The sequence below is a fragment of the Aspergillus nomiae genome (genome assembly GCF_001204775.2).
Source record: "Aspergillus nomiae NRRL 13137 chromosome Unknown contig00157, whole genome shotgun sequence".
NCBI classification, from domain to species: Eukaryota; Fungi; Ascomycota; class Eurotiomycetes; order Eurotiales; family Aspergillaceae; genus Aspergillus; species Aspergillus nomiae.
This window is the reverse complement of record NW_015378212.1, coordinates 42303-63892: the sequence shown is the minus strand read 5'-3', so window position 1 is coordinate 63892 and position 21590 is coordinate 42303. Positions and strand designations below refer to the sequence as shown.

At 47.6% G+C, this 21590-nt stretch overlaps 8 protein-coding genes across 8 annotated transcripts; 3 read left to right on the top strand and 5 right to left on the bottom strand.

Moving 5' to 3' along the window:
• Positions 1-496: 496 nt before the first annotated feature.
• ANOM_007929 (TDT family transporter) lies at positions 497-1736 on the bottom strand (the record flags this gene model as incomplete). The annotated part of the gene is made up of 4 exons (XM_015553185.1): positions 497-643; positions 696-981; positions 1032-1328; positions 1384-1736. 4 exons carry the CDS (start codon positions 1734-1736, stop codon positions 497-499), a joined length of 1083 nt encoding a protein of 360 aa, XP_015406356.1.
• A 2104-nt stretch (positions 1737-3840) lies between these two features.
• Positions 3841-5469, top strand: ANOM_007928 (putative extracellular rhamnogalacturonase; the record flags this gene model as incomplete). Its single annotated transcript, XM_015553184.1, has 4 exons — positions 3841-4470; positions 4575-4613; positions 4668-4869; positions 4937-5469. 4 exons carry the CDS (start codon positions 3841-3843, stop codon positions 5467-5469), a joined length of 1404 nt encoding a protein of 467 aa, XP_015406357.1.
• A 610-nt stretch (positions 5470-6079) lies between these two features.
• Positions 6080-7522, top strand: ANOM_007927 (putative sugar transporter; the record flags this gene model as incomplete). Its single annotated transcript, XM_015553183.1, has 1 exon — positions 6080-7522. A coding segment is annotated over one exon (1434 nt), but the record flags the coding sequence as incomplete, so codon positions are not given.
• Positions 7523-8478: 956 nt separating this feature from the next.
• Positions 8479-11508, bottom strand: ANOM_007926 (non-ribosomal peptide synthetase; the record flags this gene model as incomplete). Its single annotated transcript, XM_015553182.1, has 1 exon — positions 8479-11508. The coding sequence occupies one exon, from the start codon at positions 11506-11508 to the stop codon at positions 8479-8481; it is 3030 nt and encodes a 1009-aa protein (XP_015406355.1).
• Positions 11509-12779: 1271 nt separating this feature from the next.
• ANOM_007925 (aminotransferase class I/II-fold pyridoxal phosphate-dependent enzyme) lies at positions 12780-14181 on the top strand (the record flags this gene model as incomplete). Its single annotated transcript, XM_015553181.1, has 3 exons — positions 12780-13548; positions 13603-13745; positions 13798-14181. The coding sequence occupies 3 exons, from the start codon at positions 12780-12782 to the stop codon at positions 14179-14181; spliced, it is 1296 nt and encodes a 431-aa protein (XP_015406354.1).
• A 1264-nt stretch (positions 14182-15445) lies between these two features.
• On the bottom strand, positions 15446-15972 carry ANOM_007924 (uncharacterized protein; the record flags this gene model as incomplete). The annotated part of the gene is made up of 2 exons (XM_015553180.1): positions 15446-15538; positions 15595-15972. The coding sequence occupies 2 exons, from the start codon at positions 15970-15972 to the stop codon at positions 15446-15448; spliced, it is 471 nt and encodes a 156-aa protein (XP_015406362.1).
• A 752-nt stretch (positions 15973-16724) lies between these two features.
• Positions 16725-17831, bottom strand: ANOM_007923 (uncharacterized protein; the record flags this gene model as incomplete). The annotated part of the gene is made up of 4 exons (XM_015553179.1): positions 16725-17023; positions 17096-17310; positions 17363-17553; positions 17604-17831. 4 exons carry the CDS (start codon positions 17829-17831, stop codon positions 16725-16727), a joined length of 933 nt encoding a protein of 310 aa, XP_015406360.1.
• Positions 17832-19889: 2058 nt separating this feature from the next.
• On the bottom strand, positions 19890-21176 carry ANOM_007922 (acyl-coenzyme A:Isopenicillin N acyltransferase PenDE; the record flags this gene model as incomplete). Its single annotated transcript, XM_015553178.1, has 4 exons — positions 19890-20599; positions 20681-20836; positions 20904-21078; positions 21141-21176. 4 exons carry the CDS (start codon positions 21174-21176, stop codon positions 19890-19892), a joined length of 1077 nt encoding a protein of 358 aa, XP_015406361.1.
• Between the last annotated feature and the right edge of the window lie 414 nt (positions 21177-21590).

Here is a 21590-nt window from a genome sequence, read left to right as displayed (position 1 = left end):
TTCAAAATAAATCCCCATATTATATCACTGACAGACCCTTTCCACCTATAAGATCTAAATCTCTCATTTAAGCTTATATTACCAGAATGTCCGGTTCGATTGTGCATTTCTTTTTCGACTCTTTTCTTGCTTGATTGATGGTGGTTGGAGGCATCATCCACGATCCTCGAAACCTTCACCAACGCAACACACACACCCACACAAAAACTAAGTAGAAAAAAAAAACAAAAAAAAAAAAAAAAAGAACTAAATTCGAGAACAAGAATAAACCCAATCTTATCTTCCCCAGTAGTCTAATTTAATAATTTTATTTTATTTTTATTCTTTGATGTGCAATAGCAATAATTCATTAAATTATATATATTTTTCCAAATATTCTTTTCTACCAACCATAAATTTAGAAAAAGTGTAAACAATAACCCTAATCGCGTGTCAAAAAAACAAAAAAACTACAACCAACCCACAACAATATGCTGTACACTACAGTACCGATCTGTTACGCAGCTTTGGTCGCGTCTTTGTCCTCGTCCTTGATTTTCAAGTTCGCCAAACACGGCGCGACAAACAACTGTCCGGATACCACGCCCTTGAGCGTCCCAACAGTCACAACAACCCATAATACAACCACGCAAAGCGAGACAATCTACCAGAAATTAGTGCGAAATCCATCGACAAGAAGCGTAGAAGATACATACTGTCCCAAGGATTCTAAAGAACTCCGACGGCAACTCTGTGCCCATTTCACAGGTACAGGTGGCGAAGACACCCAGGGGAAATGTGAACCCCCACCATCCAATGTTGAACGGAAAGCTCTTGCATCGAACAATGGATGCCAGGGCAAAAAAGAGCCAGACAAGTGCGAAAGCCCAGAGAATCAAGGCGACCAGGAAGCCTACTGTGTAGAAGACATCGCCGGATGATGCCTGAAGTGTGTGCGTTTCAGGGAGAATGGTCTGCGCCACCTTACCCAGTTTCAAGATCCTACAGACGTTAGAATCTGTGTGCACTCAGCTGGGGAAAAGTGCCCTTACCCAAAACCGCCTTGGCTCAATGGGCCCAGAGGCAAGAAAACGCTAACGATCACCGCTTTGGGCGGAATCTTGTGCAGAGTCAGTCGCTGTAGGTAGATCACCATGACCATCATGGCCAGTGGAAGCCCAATTCCCCACAGCACATACGAAACGATCACAGTCCAGAGCGCATGTTGCGGATTGGAGAGAACACCCGCCACGATGCCGCCGGAAGACCCGGCAACAACGCAGCTGACAATGGGGAGGAGCCAAACCGCGGTCATGGATGAGAGTTGCGTTTCGCCTCCATGGGCCATCCTAGGATTCAGTTAGTGTGGTTCAACTCGCTATTGGGAGGGGACATGTGGCGTACAATAAAAATGGCAGTGAGAGAGCGGTAATGACTGAGAGGATGGCGTCAAATATCCACATCCCCCAGGCGAAGTTCTTGGCCCATTCCCCCCAAGCTGGGACGCAGACGAAGCAAAACATATTAACAATCGTGGCAAAGCCCATGGGGAATGTCCCAAGGAACATAGACTGAACCGGATGGGTAATCATCACAGTAAAAATTTCCGGGTACAACGAGTACCGGAGGATGGTGATGACACATCCTATCGCGAAGAGAAGAACGTTGAAGGCAAAGACCACAACAGAGATCCAGTAGAGCCATTCGCCGTTATAGGGCAGGGTATTTAGCAGAATTGAAACAATGCCTGTGCCCATCGTGACAGAAAACCACCTGTATCCAAGGTTTAACAAGAATGTTCTCCCTGTGGAGAGGATTTAAGGCTTACGAAGGGGTGAAATTGCGAACCACCCTCCTCCAGCCCGTATCATGTTTTGTGAGTTGGAGTTGTCCTGAGCATCCATTTGAACTAGCCATGACTCGATTTGTCGATGTTCAGCCTTCAGCTGTTTGATGTCTGGGTAATGGTTGCTGGAGAGTTTTATTGACTCGGAGACATCCGTTGCCACCCGTTTCCTAAAATAGTCATCGACGTTACGATGTCTGTCGTCTCCTGGTTTGTCTACGATTGCAGACAGGTTATATACACCGCTGTTACATGTACAGCTTAACCTGTGAGTCATTGGTGTTCACTCTTGGATTTCTATATGGTAATCTTTTCTGAGACATAACAACTCGGCCGAGAGCATCGGCGACGGTTGCGGGAGCCACGAAAGGAGGTTAACAGATAGAGAAGAGGAATCTACAAATGCAAGATATAAGGGGAAGAATTTAGCAAACAGGGTCTTGTGTGTAATCCAGATTGTTGCTTAGGTTGTATTTCCTTTCAACGTTCGGCGCATGCCCACTCGCTAAAAGGGGGCATGGACCATAGGTGCATTTACTAAGCTAATGAGACGAGAAAGATATACCTAGAACATCCACTACTTTTACGAGCCTTCTCTCATGCTTGATTCAACGTGTGGTGACGATGGCCAGACAGCACGCTTCCACCGACGGCCTTGTCCAGCAACCTTTTCAGAATCAAAGAGGAATACTCTATGAGGTTATGCAGCAACACCCAGTTCTGAAGCCCTTCTTCAAATCTCGGTTGCTATCGTTCCCACAAAGACCCTATTCCCCTACAAACTTGGTACCGCACTGTGAGTCACGACTTCCCAATGAGTGTTGTGTTACATGGAGGGTGAATCAGCCTCAGGCGCTCAGGTTTAAAGCAAAGCCGCCGGAGTATAAACCCCCCCCCCTTCCCCCTCCTTTTCTTCCTCATCGACATGTCCTCTCTTCCTGTGTACGTTTCCTGGCACATGAACTATGCTTCTTTACCACATCCTGGAGATTTACCAATCTGCCACCATTACAATGGAACATGACCGTGTTTTCTTAGACGAGGTTCATCTGCTCACCTTAGACAGAATCATACCGGCATATACGACTCACCGGGAGATGTGTTTCATGTGGTAAAATATTGCAATCATATCTTAGCACTTTAGACGGGGCTTATCCAGGATGTTTTAAAGGGGCATGGAGGGCCTTAGCCTCACCAAACTACAGTGTCCAGTCCAGCAATCACACATAGGTATCTGACATGTTGATACTAAGCCCTTATTGTTCACTGTGAGAATTTACGACCTCTCCGATGATATTACATGGTGGCTCCAATTCCCGCCTTCTATTATTTCTCCAGATCAGCTAAAGATGCCGCCCGAGCTCTAGTCCGCTGATGAACCCGCCGCTCAACCTATATAAAAGAGGGAACTATAGCACGACTAGATCTGAACGATGGAGACTACCCCTTTATGAGTCATGGGCTCTGTGCCCAATATCGTCCTCGGGCCGATGGTACCCAGTACTGGGCAAGGGATCCCGCTGATCGGCCCATTTGACACGACGAACAGCCGCGTGCACGTAAGCTCCGACATGATCATCGCCGAAGAGAAGTAGTGAAGGATCCACCTCCTTTATCCACCCACGGCTTCAACATCGGCAGTGAGATTTTACACCTCTGAAAGCATTTGATTTGACCATGAATCATGTCTCAAGCACCGGATATTATCAAGCGCACCTGTTGTTTCATATAGACGAGTGTTTCGCGTTCTCTATGTCAGATGAGAGATGATCTGTCACAATAGGGGATAAGTTTCAAACATCTCCTCTCAGATCTTGTACCGTTTAATATCCCGTTGCATGATGTTAAGGATCTGTATGGGGCTGCTGGGAGTAGTGATCCGGTAGGGTTATATCAGTACACTTAGGATAGAAAGAGGTATTTGAAGTCGACAGCATCCGGGTCGTATCTCGTAACCCCTTCTTGTTGTATCGGAGCCAAAGCATCAAACTTAAGAGTGTCCAAAACTCATCACAATGCACTCTCTATCACTCCTATCCCTTGCCCTCCTCTCCCCGTTGCTGGTCAACGCCCAACTCTCAGGCCATGTCGGCCCCCTGACCTCCCCTGCCTCCAAAGCGAGCACCAAAACTTGTAACGTTCAAGACTACGGCGCTAAAGCTGACAAAGAGACCGATATTGGCTCCGCCATTGAGAAAGCATGGAACGACTGCTCTGAGGGCGGTGTAGTCTACATCCCATCGGGTGATTATGCCATGTCCTCCAGGTTGAAGCTATCCGGGGGTAAGGCATCCGCGATCCAGCTAGACGGCATTATCTACCGCTCTGGTAGCGACGGCGGAAACCTTTTCATGATTGAGCACTCGTCGGACTTTGAATTCTTCAGCAGTACATCCCAGGGTGCAATTCAGGGATTGGGATACGAATTTCACAAGGATGGAAATCTGGATGGACCCCGGTTGTTGCGGTTCTATGATGTGACGGATTTCTCGGTCCATGATGTTGCGCTTGTTGACTCACCTGCTTTCCACCTGTCTTTGGATACGTGTAAGAATGCAGAGGTTTATAATATGGCTATACGGGGTGGTGATTCTGGTGGTTTGGACGGTGTTGATGTTTGGAGCGAGAATGTTTGGGTCCATGATGTATGTTATTTCCTGCTTCTTTTCTCTCTTCTCTTTCGTGTTTCTTTGTACATTTTGTTTTTCACAATCTTTTCGAAATTGTGGCTAATGGTATACGTGTTCAGGTTGAGGTGACAAACAAGGATGAATGTGTCACGGTTAAGGTTGGTTTCCCTGCATCTTTTGTACAACAGTTTACCTCGCTGACTGGACTATAGAGTCCCGCGAAGAACATCCTGGTCGAAAATATCTACTGTAACTGGAGTGGAGGTTGTGCAATGGGATCGTTGGGTGCGGACACCAACATCAGCGACGTGGTGTATCGCAACGTCTACACCTGGAAGTCTAACCAGATGTACATGATCAAGAGCAACGGCGGCAGTGGAAGTGTCTCGAACTTGGTATTGGAGAACTTTATTGGTATGTTTATGCCTCATTTTGGTACTGGTAGAGCCGCATACTAATAGTAATGCCCTGGATGTATTAGGTTATGGGAATGCTTACTCCTTGGATATTGATGGTGAATGGAGCAGCATGAGCACCGTATCGGGAGACGGCGTCCAGCTGAACAACATCACTGTGCACAACTGGAAAGGTACCGAGGAAGACGGTGCGGCAAGAGGCCCGATTAAGATCGTGTGTGCTGCAAAGGCACCTTGTACTGATATCACTATCGATGACTTTGCACTGTGGACAGAATCAGGGGATGAACAGACCTATAGCTGCGAGAATGGTTTTGGAAGCGGATTTTGCCTGCAGAATGATGATGGAACGTCTACTTATAGCACTATTATCACTGAAACTGCCGCTCCGACAGGATACGATGCGAGCAGCATGTCAAATGATTTGAGTACCGCATTCGGAACGGACGCTTCGATCCCGATTCCGACTATCCCCACGTCGTTCTTCCCTGGCGCCACGCCCTACAGTTCGCTGGTGGGGGCTGCCTCAGGCAGTGCCGCGAAAGCCACATCATTCGCCACGATGTCTCGTTCCGGCCATCGTCGCGGGTCCCATTAATTAATTAATTAAGCGTCGGTGGAGATTCTCTTGCGGGGACGATAGTTGACTCGACTCTCTTTCTTACATAGTCCATTAAGCTATCAGTACTGTGTACTTTTTCGATGTGAAGTCGATCCATGTGGAGTCTATCAGATCCTCTACGTGCTTTATTGCTCTCTTTTCCTCCTTGATTCCGACTAAACTGTCACCGATGTAGTTCACCTCGTTTCCTGGTTGACATTACAAATGCAACTCTGGCTGATGAAAGAGTAGCATCGAATTTACCTTGAATGATACCATCGAGGCGGCTGATTCCGTCATTTAATACTACACCAACCAAGATGCGTCTTCAAAGTAGCGTGAGTCGTACATTTTGCTTAGAACCCTTTGTACCTAGCGTTGTCCTCTCCCGTCCCATTTCCCATGTGCTTGTGAGCCTTTAAGGGTGATTGCTTGCCCCCAATGACTTGCCTTGCTCACTCTCACTCGACCTTTAGAGATCGGTGATAGATTATACCCCCCTCCCGACAATGGACGACTCAGCGCCCAAATTTGACGAACCCGACCCTTCCTCGTCGCCGCGGCACCGTCATACGATGGCGCTGCGACGTCCATTTACCGAGCGAACGCCGATGTACTGAACCAAGCCCTCCAGGATATTGGAATGGGCCGATATCAGTGGCAGCTGTTCGCTGTCATCGGGTTTGGCTGGGCTAGCGATAATTTGTGGCCAATCGTTACCTCGCTCATTCTCGTGCCCATATCTTATGAATTCAACGTCGCTCAACCGCCTCTGTTGACGCTCGCCCAGAATATCGGGCTGTTGGTCGGGGCGCTCTTCTGGGGTTTTAGCTGCGATTTTTTCGGGCGACGATGGGCTTTCAATCTCACAATCGGAATCACCGCCGTCTTTGGCCTGGCAGCTGCTGGGTCACCTACATTCGCAGCGGCCGGCGTCTTTGCGGCTTTGTGGTCGGTCGGCGTGGGGGGTAACCTACCGGTGGATTCAGCCATCTTCCTCGAGTTCCTGCCGGGATCGCATCAGTACCTGCTGACTGTCTTGTCCGTCAACTGGGCCCTGGCGCAGCTACTGGCGAACCTGGTTGCATGGCCGCTGCTGGGCAATCTGACCTGTGCGTCTGCAGAAACTTGCACCAGGGACAACAACATGGGCTGGCGGTATTTTTTGATCAGCATGGGCGGGCTGGCCCTTCTCATGTGTATTGTCCGCTGCCTCTTCTTCACACTTTATGAATCCCCGAAGTATCTCATGGGCAAGGGCCGCAATCACGAAGCCGTAACTGTAGTCCACGAGGTTGCCCGCCGCAACGGGAAAACATCTGATCTGTCGCTAGAGAATCTGGATGAACTAATAACCCTTGAAGGCGAACAGCATGCTCCGCGCCAAGGTCTCAGTACATCCGATCAGATGCGCATGCTGATGGAACCGCTCAGCCTTTCACACGTCAGAGCACTTTTCAACACACCATTGCGTGCCTGGTCTACCGGGTTGATGATTGTGATCTGGACTCTTATCGGACTCGGCTTCCCCCTTTATAATGCCTTCCTGCCCTACCTCCAACAAACCCGGGGCGTCCAATTCGGGGACGGCTCTACCTACACCACCTACCGCAACTCGCTCATCATCGCGGCTATCGGCGTTCCCGGTAGTCTCGTCGGTGGCGCTATGGTTGAACTCCCCCGTCTAGGCCGGAAGGGCACTCTCACATTCGCTGCCATCGCGACAGGGACGTTTCTACTGGCGTCGACCACGGCGTCAACCTCCGAGGCACTTCTTGGCTGGAATTGCGCATACAGTTTCACAAGTAGCCTGTTGTATGCCGTGCTGTACGCATACACCCCGGAGATGTTCGAAACCAAAGACCGCGGAACAGGCAATGCATTGGTCAGTGCCGCGAATCGTGTGGGAGGCATTTTGGCCCCCATTATCGCCATCTTCGCTACTGTACAGACGACCAGCCCGGTGTACGTGAGTGGAGTGTTGTTCTTAGTTGCAGGGTTCTTGGTGTTGCTTATTCCCTACGAAACGAGAGGGAAGTCGAGTTTGTAGATCTTTTTCTCGTTCATCTACTACTTGTCTACGTGCATCCTGCCTTGTCAGGAGGATCGGTCAGTCATAGAGGCCGATCGCCACATATAACGTATCTTTTCTGATGGATAGTCAATCGTGCTTGCTCTGGAGCTTAATGGAATCTTTTAACTAGATAGATCTACCTCAAAACGCTACACAATGGACCAGAGACCTTGTCTCTCTACTGCCATAATGATTGTCCCAGTCCTGAAGATGCTTAGCCTTTTACTATCTATTTGCAATATGAAAGCTGTAGTAGCAACTTAATTATCTTGAAAGTGAATACTAAACCTCTTAATATAATCTACCAACCCAAAACGTAGTAGATTTAGCTGTGTGAATTTCTAGCACCCTCAATTCACAGGAAAAAGCTAGTATTTTAGCAAATAGTAGGAATGTCAGTTATTATACCCTCTAGCCCATTTCCACGAGATTGTCCTGAACGGTATACCCTTGAGAGGATTCTCATCACCTTGAGTTAGTACAGAAGCATGCGCTAGACGGCACAGTAATAGAGAAGGAAGCTGCGTTCATTCCTGGGGTATGTTCACTCCTCGAGTATGTGAGCATATTCACCGAGATGTCGACTCCACAAGATGACATTGAATAGCTTTGGTACTGCTAATGCGATGAATGAGGGTGAACATGCCATTCAGACCAGCTTTCCGTGACCCGGGGAAGTTCAATAGGAGAGACGACGAAATAGCATGAATTGATGGATGGGGTACATTCTGGGGTTATGCTTGCACAGCTTTCCTTGCATGGACTTGACAATTCAACCGAGTGCCTTCTTCTTCTTTTTTTTCCGCTGAGTAGTGATGGTCGAGTAGTGTAAGTGGAAAAGGCCAATTGAATTGCAGGGAGAGTTAAAAGTAGATAAACTTCTGCAGCTGAGCTGCATCAATGAAAAGGACGAGGGAACAGCCGGACTCGATTCACACCTTATAGAATCCCTTCCTGTTCCAAAACGAGATATACCTCTTCAGCAACGGAGCATCCAGCGGTTGATACTGGATATCAGGCCGATCCTTCAATGCCTCGACCGTATTATCCGATCGATAATACGGAGTATACTGACTAACTTCCCAGCGGGTCAATCGCCCGAGGACACGCTCCCTGAACATTGGCAACAGGGACGCCAGCGGTCCATCCGGCCGTTGCTTTGCGAAGACCTGTTCAACCCAGTCGTTGTAGTCGATTATCTTCACCGGGTAGCCGGCCTCATTAATCACACGGCAGGTATCAATCACAGTGACTGATTTCGACTGATCCGGGGAGAGAAGGCTGTAGGATCGTCCTAGGCTCTCATTAGACGAGGCGATATGCATCGCGGCTGAGATCACGTAGTCAAGTGTCACATATTCTAGCCGTTGGTCCAGTCTGGGAAAGGTACCCAGTTGGATGCATCCGACTATTAACCGCGACATAAAGTCGTCAGGATTGCTATGTCCGGTTACACTGTCTCCGATGATGAACCCTGGCCGGTAGATGACGGTGGGTGAACCTCGGTCACGCATGCGACGTACCATCGATTCAGCTGTCCATTGACTGCCCGAGTACCCTAGGTCATACCGTACGGCCTGGCTGTGTGGCATCAAGGATTCGTCCTCGTATAGCTCTTTGGTTCCCAGTATGAGGCCGGTTGGGCCCCAAACGTCGATAGTGGAAAAGTAATGGAAGGCTTTGCGACGACCTGCAGCGGCCAGGCGGAGCGCATTACAAGTACCGATTACGTTGGATCTGTGGTGTTCGCGATAGGATTCACAGAAATTCACCTTCGCTCCGAGATGGAAAATTATTGATGCCCAGTTGGCTAGCCAGTTGAAGCGCTCTGCTCCTAGGCCTAGAGCGCTATCGACGAGATCACCGTCAAGGACAATAAGCTTTTGCTCGTGTTCCGCACAATCAGCCCACAGGTCGTAGCGCTCCAGGGCTTGTCGGATGCGGGTGGTTGCACTCATATTCTGCTTCGAGCGGGCTAGACAAGCTACTTGCTTGACAGATGGCCTGCGAAGAAGACAGTGAAGAAAGTGCGCTCCGACAAAGCCGGTTACCCCTGTGATAAACACCTTTCCCTCATCTTCGGATTCCCAGTGAGGAAGTAGTTCAATATCATCGACTCGACTTACGTCTTCTAACCACAGCCTGGTGTTATCAGGCGCATTGCATGTGCTCCCGGATTCCTTGAGTTCGATAAGCTGTGATAGACTTGTTAATGTAGAATGACTGTAAAGGTCTTCCATCGTAACCATGCATCCTAGACGGTCTTGGATCAATGCAAGAAGAGTCGCAGCTTGGAGTGACGTGGCCCCTAGGGCAAACAGATCATCGTCATCGTGGATTTGTGGAATGTTCAGAATCTTCTTGCACAGGTCAGAAAGCGCTGTCGTCTTGTCTTGTTTCTCTTCAGTGCCATTTTGAAGGGGTTTCTGTTCTTCGAGCATCTTGAGCCGGCCATCTATCAGCGCCTTGCGGTCCAATTTTCCATTTGCTGTTAAGGGAAACCTTTCCAAAATTTCCATCGCATTGGGTAGCATGTATTGTGGAAGTCGTTTAGAAGCAAAGTCCCTCAAGTCCTCTGGATGTACAGAATCCATGTCCTTCGGAACAATGAAGGCCACTAATGCTTCCATTCCATCTTCTGTTAGTGAGGGCTGTCGAGCAACGACCGCCGCCTGAACTTGCTCATGAGATTGCAGGACGCATTCAATCTCTCCTAGTTCTACTCGAAATCCGCGGAACTTGATCTGTGTATCTGACCTGCCCAGAAAGTCGAGACAACGGGATCCATATTGCCATGCACCTATATCGCCAGTGCGATAGAGACGCATAAGACCATCCTCATCTTCCGGGATCCCGAGATCCTGTTTACGTAGACGGATGAAGGATTTCTCGGTCTCCGATGGCCGGGCAAAATATCCAGAGGATTGTTGAGGGCCTCCAATGCAAATTTCTCCGCGTCTCCCGCAGTCAAGGATAGGCTTCTGATCTTCGTCTAGTAAGATGACTTTCATATCTCCCACGGGCTGTCCAATGCTGATACGTTCACGGCGAGTGTCTTTAAGTGTCACTTCAAACATAGTTGTCAGAGTAGTACACTCGGTAGGTCCGTATGTATTCCACAGATGCCGGGGAGGACGTGTTTCTAATACGCTCCTCATCGCCCGCACGTTGGCGACGTCACCCGCCGTGAGAACGTGACGTAGCGATTCGAACGCTCCAGGAGAGGCAAAGGCAATAGTCTCAAACAGCGCCGCAGTGATTATGATGATCGTTATACTTTGCTCCCTAAGGAACGTAGGGAGAGCATTAGGGTCTGTGACTACATGACGTGGAGTGACCACAATGGTTGCACCAGCAATCAGGGTTACCCAGATCTCGAAAAGGCTGAGGTCGGAGCCGGGACTATTGAATTGTGCCACTCGGTCTTCTGGAAAAAGTGGTGTCACTGGAGTCTTTGTGGCAAGATGCAATATGCTACTTGCTTGGACCTGAACCGGCTTCGGTTTCCCGGTTGAACCAGATGTAAAGAGTATGTGGCTCCGCTTGACCCGATGGCCAAACCCTAAATTGGGAACGACAGAGGTAGAATGCTTTTCGATATCACTGAAGTAGATATGATTGAATCCACGGAGCGTCAGGGTTCCAGGCATTTCCATAATGACATGTTTAGCTTGGACATCTTGTAACATGGACTTGATTCGACGCTCTGGAAAGGAGGGCTCAATCGGTACGCAGGTGCCTCCAGCCAGAAAGACAGCAAGTTGAGCAACGACTTGTAACCTCCCTGAATCGAGAAGAATTCCAACTGGTTCCTCCATGGATATCTCGACCTCTTTTCTCAGTGTCTGAGCTAATGCGTTCGACTTAGCAACCAGTTCACCGTACGTGAAGGTGAATGCTCCATCAATAATGGCGGTTGCACCTGGGGTTTGCTGAGCATGTGCAGAGATAATTCGTTCCATGGTTGCAAGGATAAGCGTTAAAGAGTATAGTTGAGTAAGAATTTGTCGAAATCTACTGATCAAGCAGCTAGATGATATAAAGGACCTGAGTAGGCAATATACTTATATAAAAAAGATCTGACAACTGATTGTTTTGTGCTCGCACCTCATCCAGAGCTTCTTAGTTGCTCTGCATCACTATGCCGTAAGGTGAAATGGAAAAGCAAGGCTATCCTACCAGCGTCTTGTTATCGTTTCTCACTGTCTTGATTCGGCTCTTGATGGTGTCACTATTCCTGCCAAGGTGGTGGCCAAGTATGTTTGAGTTTCTCAAAGTTATCATATCGAAGGCCACCATGTGGGTATCCAGTCTAACTAATCCTCGCATGCTTGGATTAGGAGGTCATAGACTTGTTGGGAATGCAAAAAACAGACGCGCATGACCTGAAACTTGTGGCGTGACAGGAAGTGAGCAGGGCCAAGTCGTGTGCAATTCTTAGTCCTTGCCTCTAGATACTACCTCCATCAACGTCAATATATGACATACCGCTACTGACCTTGCGCTAGCTGAGTGGGCTCATCCAAGCCTAGGTGCCAAACCTATCCTGCAGATCTAGTACACTTTCTTTGGGATCAACCGGTGACAATTTTCATGCCACAATGCAATGGACATGGTTGATGACCCTGGTATGACGTTGTGGAATTTAATCCTGAATGTATATTCGCAATTGACAAGGGGGGTGAAGAACTGTGGGGGCGCTTAGTTTAGTGTAGGAGCTGATTTGTCGGTTTCCTGTTCGAATCCTCCATATTGAGTTCCGAGAGCTGCATTGTGGGTTCACCAAACCACATAGAAAGCGCTCTTCCTTACGTTCACTGGATCGCTACATGAGCGATTGACGTCTAGACTTCATGTATTTCCAAGGATGCTTGATACACCTGATAGGGCCTTGGATATTGACACACTGGGCCCTGTGAGCACGGGCCCTGTGAGTAAAGTCACCTGGAGCCTGACGTTTCGACACGAGTAAAACTGAGCCTATTGTGTCGCTGACATGCTAGAGTGCCACATTATGAGGGTTGTCATTGATACTTGCCGCAGAAGATATGGCACGATCAGGTTTTGTGTCCCAAAACTCAGCAGGATGTGGCGCTATGAGTATACGCGATATCACTGAAGTTAAACGTACTGGAGAAATTGTAGTATGTGATGCAGTCCGGTAGTACTATATAAAGGTAGACAGGCTGCAGTGTCTCGGAAACATAGAAGCAGGACTCATCAAGAAAACAATATGAGTGTGGGGCTCGATATTCTCTGCCATAAGCTCCAGGCTGTGCTGGATAACCGCCGTGAAGAGGGTCGACTTATTGACCCTCCCTCTGCGGCTACTCTGGCTCAAATGACAGACTTTGGCTCTAACGACAGCCTCTCTCTGTCATCCTCCGGTGTTCTATCGACGGCACTTTTGCGCGAGCTTCTGAAACACCCTAATTTCACTGTCGGAAGCACCTCTTCACGTATCTTAGATGGCACCAAGCAGTATCTAGAGGACATTGAGCGTGACTTGGCTCAGTTCCACCGTGCTGAGTCGGCCATGTTCTTTAGCTCGGGATATGATGCCAATGTGGCCGTTTGGTCTGCAATCCCACAGCCTGGTGACTTTGTTGTTTATGACGAATACGTGCACGCAAGTATTCATGACGGCATGAGACGAGGCCGAGCCACGACTGTCCCATTTAAGCACAATGATTGTGAATCTCTTCGAGACTGCCTGAAGGACATCCAAGCTGGGCACTCTGCTGTTTCTGAAGGGGAACAGGTTGTCTTTATATCACTGGAATCGTTCTACAGCGTGGATGGCGACTTGGCTCCAGTTCAGGAGATGGTGAAAGTTGTCCGAGACACTATTCCGCAGGGCAATTATGTGCTTGCAATCGATGAGGCCCACTCCAATGGAGTTGTCGGACCAAACGGCTCGGGGTTCATCTGCCATTATGGGCTGGAAGCTGACTTTGGCATACGACTCCAGACGTGTGGGAAAGCGCTAGGCTCGACAGGAGGTAAGAATCATCGTTCCGTGCTTTGTCTCCATAGAGTCTAACGAGCGAAAATAGCGGTAGTGTTGGCCAACGAAACAATTAAATTCGCGCTTCTCAACTATGCTCGCAGCGTCATTTTCAGCACAGCTCCAAGCTTTCTTACCGTATCAGCCGTGAAGGCTGGCTATGATTTGCTAGCCAGTGAAGAAGGAGAAAGGGTTCGTTTAACCGTCTATGGCAAGGCTCTAACTGGCTAACTCTGTATCGTAGCGTCGATGCCGACTGCAGAGGAATTTGCAGTACTTCTACCAGATGCTGACGACAAGCGTTGAGTGGAAGCATGCAAAAGAAAAGGGTATTTTTAGTCTTCCGACCGAGAGGACCTGGCGATCACAGGCCTTCCTGGCCCCCATAGCTGCAATAGTGATGCAGCCAGGAAAGGCGAAGGAGTTGGCACAACATTTACACCAGGCCAAGTATTGGGTCAATACGGCAAACTTTCCCCTGGTGCCTAAGGACAAGAATCGAATTCGGATTGTCATACACGCTGACAATACCGAGAACGAGATCGAAGGCATTGTTCGCTTACTGAGAGAGTGGGCCCAAGGGCAACTGAGACTCAGTGAGAGAAAGTCAAGACCTGCCCGAATGTGAGGAGTTGTGCAAATTGAATGTTGAAAAAAGTTCCTTTTCATATTTTCCCATTTTCTGTATTCGTTTGTTATGTGTTTACCAAATTGCCACAATGGGATCAAACTGGGATTTAACGGATTTATCAAAGCCTATTCCATCTTCCAATGTAACCTGAAACTTGAGAGTTAAGCTTTGGAAGGACTGGAGGTTGAACGAGAGTTAAATTGAGGAATCAGCCTAGAGTTCTTAGTATATAGTATTCAGTATTCCTAACTATAGGAGGCGTGTCATGTGCTATTCATTTATCTCGTGACATTTAGATACTTAATTCATTCGCTTTTGCTACGAGACTGGTTGAGATTTGGATCTCATTGCTTACCACACCGGTCGACCTGGTGACTTAAAAGGGCTTTTGTAAGAAGGACCATAAACAAGCTCTTGTACTCGATAGTGGACTCAGGTCTAAAGCAACCATCTTAGTGTTGGTATACAAACTTGGCATGGCCAGAACGACCATGGCTTAGACTCTGCAGCAGATTGCATTTAGCCCAAATAACTTTCGCTGGGGAAATACTGAACTATGCGCACTTGTTTAAAGCATCTAGATTCTCCTATCTATAGTCACTTGCTATGTTATTGCTGGTAGATATGATGAGAAGAGCGTAATAGAAGCCGAAAAGCAAAAGACAGGAGAAGAACAAACAAAGAAGCAGTTCAAGTAAAGGCCCAGGAGCTTGCAATGACAGCAGCACGTAATAGGGTCACATCAAGGACACTCATAAATGTTATTTGCTTTGTTTGATATGGAGATCAAGACCCCGGAGACGTAGCTTCAAGTCCGAATTCAAGCAAGACACAATATCCTGATGGCAGTTGAAAGCTCGACCATTGCGGACCACTTCTGAATGCCACACTGGGAGGCTAAGATTACTCACTTTTGTCACAAGATCCCTGGCTTTTAACCCTACAAGAGGTGCTGTGCCGACTGGTGTGAGCAAACCGTTCGAATGCCTGTGTAACATCAAAGCACCAAGCATCATTGACCTGCACCCAACAGAGCAGCCACGCTTTCCTTCAAGGAGAGAACTTTGAAGGCTGTCCAGAGAGGAAAATATACACTGAATTGTCTTCAGTCTCGTTTTGTTGATGTCGTCTATAGGACCCATTAGTAGAAGTTTGTCAAGCAGTGATGTAACTGGTTTTACCAATGATCCTCTTGGGGATTGGTAAACCAAGCGAGGCAATTGAACCCGTAGATTGGCTTATAGAAATCTCTGTTGCCTTTTCAAAGAGGGCAGGTATTTTCCAAGCCCAAGATATCCACAACCATAACAGTATTTCTCGCGAGTATTGTGTTGGAAAGCTCTGCTCTAAAGAACTAATCCACGTATCAGCGAAGAATCGCAGGACATTGAAACATTGATAATAATCGACCAAAACGGTGACTTTTGCAAGTAATTCAAGGCTAAGCGTTCGAGGAATTTGGTCGTTCTTGCAATGACAAATTCTCAGCAGAATGAGAAGTGCCTCGAGATCCCAACCGTCCACGGTGATATTGACTGAGCCTGCAGTACGGAGTGCATGGCCCTCCTTCCAAGTTCCATCAAGGGCGCTTTTGAAAACTGGCGAGACGGAAGTGAGGTGGCTTGAAGAAACTAAGATACGGAATTCTGGGTTTTGTGGCGTCTTGCGCTTCTTTTTGGGGTTGGGTTCCTCACTGAAACTGCCAAAGTCTTTGTTTGCGTTCTGCAGGATGATCATTACATCTCCGTTTGGATCGATCACATGGGTTGCATTGCTCTCTGAATTCATTTTGGGAGATTTGAGTGATCTCTGGATATGGAAAAGAGAAATAAAGATTGATAAGTTGTGCCAGAGAATACGCTGCAAGTAGGCTGGCTGGTGTTTTACCGGGGTCTGAGCCAGTTCATGCGCCCAGGTGTTGTGTTTATACTGCTTTTCCTACCATAAATTCAATAAACTTATTAATTAGGAGTGAATAACTAGTTATTACGTTCTGTTTTGGTCTCAAGTGAGGTATACCGATGGCCTTTCTCTTTAATTCAGACTGAAACAGAGCATTCTTTCACTCTTGATACATCTTTAAGAGAATTGAACACGAGTGATTTCTAGATTGCCAAACTAATATGAAACTCAAACGTCACCACTATACGAGTTTCAATCGCACACTGAACCAAGATCTAATACTCGGGCTCGAGTAGCTCCCCAATTTGTATGCGCACTATGAGCGTGGGAGAAGTGTCTCCCTTTAAACAAGGAACTATTTTATACGCACATCAGTCGTCGAGATAAAGTTATAAAGATCGCAAAAGGAGTAAAATTCAACACCTAACTATTTTTTCAATCTGTCAACAGTTTCACGAAGAAGCAATAGCAAAGGCACAACAGAGATAGCCGTCCAAAAGCATTTAACATAACGCCACTCAAAAACAGCAAAGCCAGGGAAGCAAAGCCAAACAAGCAAAGTCAAGGAAGCAAAGCTAAAGAAGCAAAGTCAAGGAGGCATGTCCAATCTCACTGGTGAAAATACCTTCTTCCTGAAGTCAAGGCTTGATGAAAACACCCTCTTCCTTCCACCTGCCCTCCGTGAAGAACGCAGTGCCGATCGCTCCCTCGGGTTCAACCATCTTGTAGAACAAGATGATCTTGTTGCGGTACACCATGGCATTGATTCCAGCGTCTTCATAGACTCTCCTTACAACGTCAATAGTTTTGCCGTCGACGTAGTCCCGCAGTCTCATCTGATCATCGGCATAGAGAATGTGGTTCTTGCCTTCAAAGTGCACAGAAGCCAAGGGAGTCCTGACCATGACTCTGCTGCCCTCAAGCACTTTTCCCTTGTCTAGATAAGAGATAGATGATCAGCTTTGCTAGAAGTAAAGGTAATCTGGGGTTAGGGGAGGTGATAACTTACTTTCCCAGCGCCGGCGTTCGGCCTCATATCTCCACCACTTGATATTCTTGTCATGGTCCTGGTGATACAAGTCCACGTTCTCCCGAGTGACAATACATGCGAGATGCGTTCCGGGAAGCGAGAGAGGCTCGTCTGAGAGTACATGCTCCAGACGGAAATTACCCTTGTTATCCCGGCGAAGTTCAGTAATGGGCGACTTCCCCTGCTCCTCCCGGCTATTACCCTATCAGTGCTGTCATGATGCATCTTATGTGGCATAAAACCCACCTCGTGAAGAAAACCAGCTGGGTTACATGGGAGCTTTCCCGGTCGAGACCTCTCTGCGACACACCACTGGTGATCCGCGAGTGTTCTGCGGAATGGCCTGGAGGCTTGGGAGCGTCTTCCCACTTGTCCGAGGAAACCCGTCTGACCTTTTCAACCAAGTGTCCTTCTTTGTTGAGATAGATCATGTGAATCTATAGGTTGCTATTAGCAGAGCTACCTTTATCATAGTATCTCAGTGTACACATGCCGTGGAATGCTTGTCATAGTTCAGATCCTCTTTGACGTAGTAGGCAGTCAAAGGGGAACCGCCACTCTGCGCGTCTGCGGCGACTTGCACAGATGTCTGTGTTGGAGGACCACCTTCCTCGGAGAAGGCCTCGACAATGTAGCCGGACCTTTGGTAGAAGAGATACAGGCTCTTGTCATCGGTCGTCAGGCCGGCAAGATCGGTGCTGCCAAGAGAAGACATGATGATTGGGTCTGAATGAAGATATCCGCTGTTGATAGTGATATTGTATCAAGAGGGTATTGAGAAGACTCGAGAGAAGTTGGATATAGAATAATTAACGGGAATAGAGGATAACACCAGCTGATATATATAGCCATTGTTCTCTGAATTTGCTTACAGGGCATGATATGGCCGTGGAAAGTATACCCGAGCATACGTCAAAACGGAGTAAAAGACATGCTTGGAGTGGGCGCAAACATACGTCAACTATAGGGTGTGGAATTGCCTGGACACCCATATATGAAGCCAAATTTTAAGTTAGGGATCATAGATCTTTATATCACATACGTCAAGTGACAGGATGAGGAGATTGTTGGGTTGTCCCAACGGACAGAGGGAAAACGCCACATATTATAAATGATAGCTCAACGGAATGTAACTCAAAAGTCAAGAGGCACCATAGGCAAGGAATCTCTCTAAAGTTGGTAATTCGGGTACCTAGAGCACCGCCACTGGAGTTTGTCAAACTTTAGAGGATAAGGGCTAATGATCCTAAGTTGGTATATACAGTAACTTCCTCGCTCAACGTTGGCCATTGTAACTACTAGCAATATAGAAAATCTTTCGCAACTAATTCTGGTTCTGCTTAGTGTATGTATCTATTGGATCTTAACACACATGGTGAAGTCACTGTATCAATAAACAATTTCTGTACTCCATCCATTACCCCCACCAGCACAGACCCTCTCCCATCTCCTATATTTGTGGAGCTGCGGGGATTTGCGAGGCGATGTTGAGCACTGATACCTTGAAACAAGGGCGGTCCAGATCCTGAACCACCCTAAATGGTAGCTGGAACCACGGACCGTATCGTCCATGGCATATCCTGGCTCAACCATACATTATACGGGCCAAAATTATAGCATAAGAATGAAAAGTGAAAGGCTACCATCGGTTGCTATTCAGCAATATTCTCCCAATGGAGTAAATTCAGAGCTACATGCCAGCCTTTTAGCTAATGAATATTCACACAGCCAATGGCGGGTCCTGGGGTCGGATTGACCCAATTATTCTGATACTTTAAATATACAGCTGTGGGTAATCCTACTCTTGTTTATGCTCACCGCGGACACCCCTTCCTGGAAACATTTCCCCTCACGGTCTTCTGCAATCATGTAAGCCCCACGTACAGGCTTATGAACTACACTCCTAAAGGCCAGGAAGTATGTCCCGACAAGCGTTGGAGCCCTGTCGCCTAGGCATTCTGACCGGTTGCCATCGGGTAATATTGCACCATGAGTATATGACTTCAGTATAACGTAGCCTCCCGTCGGGAACATCGGTAGACGGTGACCAAGCTAGGGGGCGTGCCACCACAGATAGAATATTTTGTCAAAAGCAAGTGACAATGGAGAAACAAGTTATGATCTACCCTGACAAACTATGGCACTTCTACCTCAATGAACAGTACGCAGTCACAGGCACTGAGAGGGCGTTTCTAGTCAGCAGAAATGATGAGATATATCATAACAGAATCTGACTAGAAATATACTACTGACATAGGGAGTAGTCCGAGATGTTTTAGCACACTGGCACGATGAAAGACTGGGTATCAAATGAATTTTGCAACTTCTGAGGTCTTTAGTTGAGCTAAAAGTTCCGATAATCTAAATACATAAAAACAACTGACCGAGTCCTCCTCTTTGACATAACGACCCTGGTATAGATTTCTTTTATTTTCCATTTAAAGAGATTAGTAGGTAACACAAAAAATATCTCTGTAATTTAGAAATCTGATTGAGAGCGTATAAAATCAAACTCCTAAAGGGAGAGGTGTAGATCTGAGATAGCTGGTTCTTGAACCATCGGGTTATCTAACTAAAGATATTAATATTTCTGGATCCAACTGTTTATATATAGCGTGATTAAGTCATTGTAAAAGATATATATTCAAGAACCTCATTAACTTCTTGTGAAGCTCTTCTTCACCGTTCTACATACGACATATGTTCAGAATGAACTATGTATAGAGAAATCAGGATACAACACTGGCACACGCCTGTCAGTCAAAGTGGCCCTTCAAAGTTTAGCATTGAGGGCAGACCTTTTGTCCTCCTCGTCAAACCGCAGGACAAATGTTTCATCCGGGTTCTTCGGCCGGCCAAAACGTACAGTTGCCTCTCGACGAGTATGATCGTACATGATGTTGAACAAAGTGGATCCCCTGCTTTTGCCCTCCTCATATGCCCGACAGATGCTAAAGGGGTAATTGTCTTCATCCTCCCAGAGGCGAGAGAATGCTTCTTTGGTACCATCGAACCCATCGAGGAGATGCTCCATACGCTGATGGCGACTCCACGAGTCCGGTAGAGGATCGAGTTCTTTCGAATTTTCACCGTGGTTGAGCAAACAGTGGTTGGTGTGCACCAGCCTGCCCTTCGCGTCGAGCACCTGCTTTCGGAGGCTGATGGGGGAGAATTCCAGCCCGTATGCCTCTTGCCCGTTGCCGACCATGATAAAGGCGCTGGCGGCCATTCCACCTTGCTCCACGATCCGGTCATAGGCCTGGGAAGGGGAAGTGCTCTCAAGCGCCATGCGGAGGGCAAGATGCGAAGGAAGTCCAGAGGGCCGCAGGCCCTGAAGGTGAAGAGCATTGTAGTTGACGGCAACCCCCGCACTGTTAAATCCAACCTTGCCGATAATTCCAGCTTCCGTAATCATCTTAATGGTGGGTAGGCCGGGTTGGCGATGGTCAACTGGATCAGATTCTCTTTGGTGGCAGTAAAGAACTAGAACTCAGGAGAGAATGGAAATGTAAGTGTCAGCGCCAACTTCAACAGGATGAGATTGAGGGAGAGAAATGCCTTGACGTACATCCCAGTTCTGGCCCTGTAGCGCTCCATTGGCAAGCTTGCAATAGACGGTGGTGCAGCCATCACGGGCCTCGACGAGGCCATATGCAAATTCCGTGCGTGTATTGAGCATGACGATCTCGGAGACATCGCGTTCGGCGCCCTTTGCAATACCTTTGGTTTTTACGAGCCCCTGTCAGCAAGATACAGAAGAAAGTAGGACGACTGGAGCAACACTCACCGCGAATCTCCTCGTAATATCTGGGCCATCTCTTCTCAATCACACTTCCCAGCTCCGTCAGGATCTGCTTAAGCTCGTCTTCTGTTTTCTTGGTTTTCCCTCGGATAAGACCGACGGCGAATTTGAGGGATTTGGCGATAACAGCTTTGGCGGTTGAGCCATGTTGGTACCCAATCTGGACTAGGTTAGACCTTGACCGATGGTACAAAGAAATGCGACATGCAGTAAAGGGCCTACCTCGAAGGGGGTGCCTTGACAAGTAACTTGAAGCATGTTGGGTGTGGGCCGTCGTTTAGCAAACAGCTGAATTGGACAGAGATGAAAGACGTAGCCTTGGGGTTTGATTATCCCGGTGGGAAGGCACGCTGAGACATATTGATTTTTAATTAAATACTTTTCCTGGTCCACTTTACTATAACCAAGCCACAATATTGAATCGAGTGGGAAACATACTACCCGGGAGTAGTAGCATGAGGGTACATACTACGGGTAGTATGCCTTGGATGACCTTGCCTAAGATAGCCTTGCAAACATCGGTAGACTAAGATGGCCCCTGGCAAATTACCTTATCGCTTGGACCCAAACGCAGCCATTGGAACCAGGTGGAGTCCAACACGAGATATAAATCCACTTTCCACTACCCGCATGTTTAGCGTTCTGCAGACTTTGTTTAGGGTTGCATTCTGG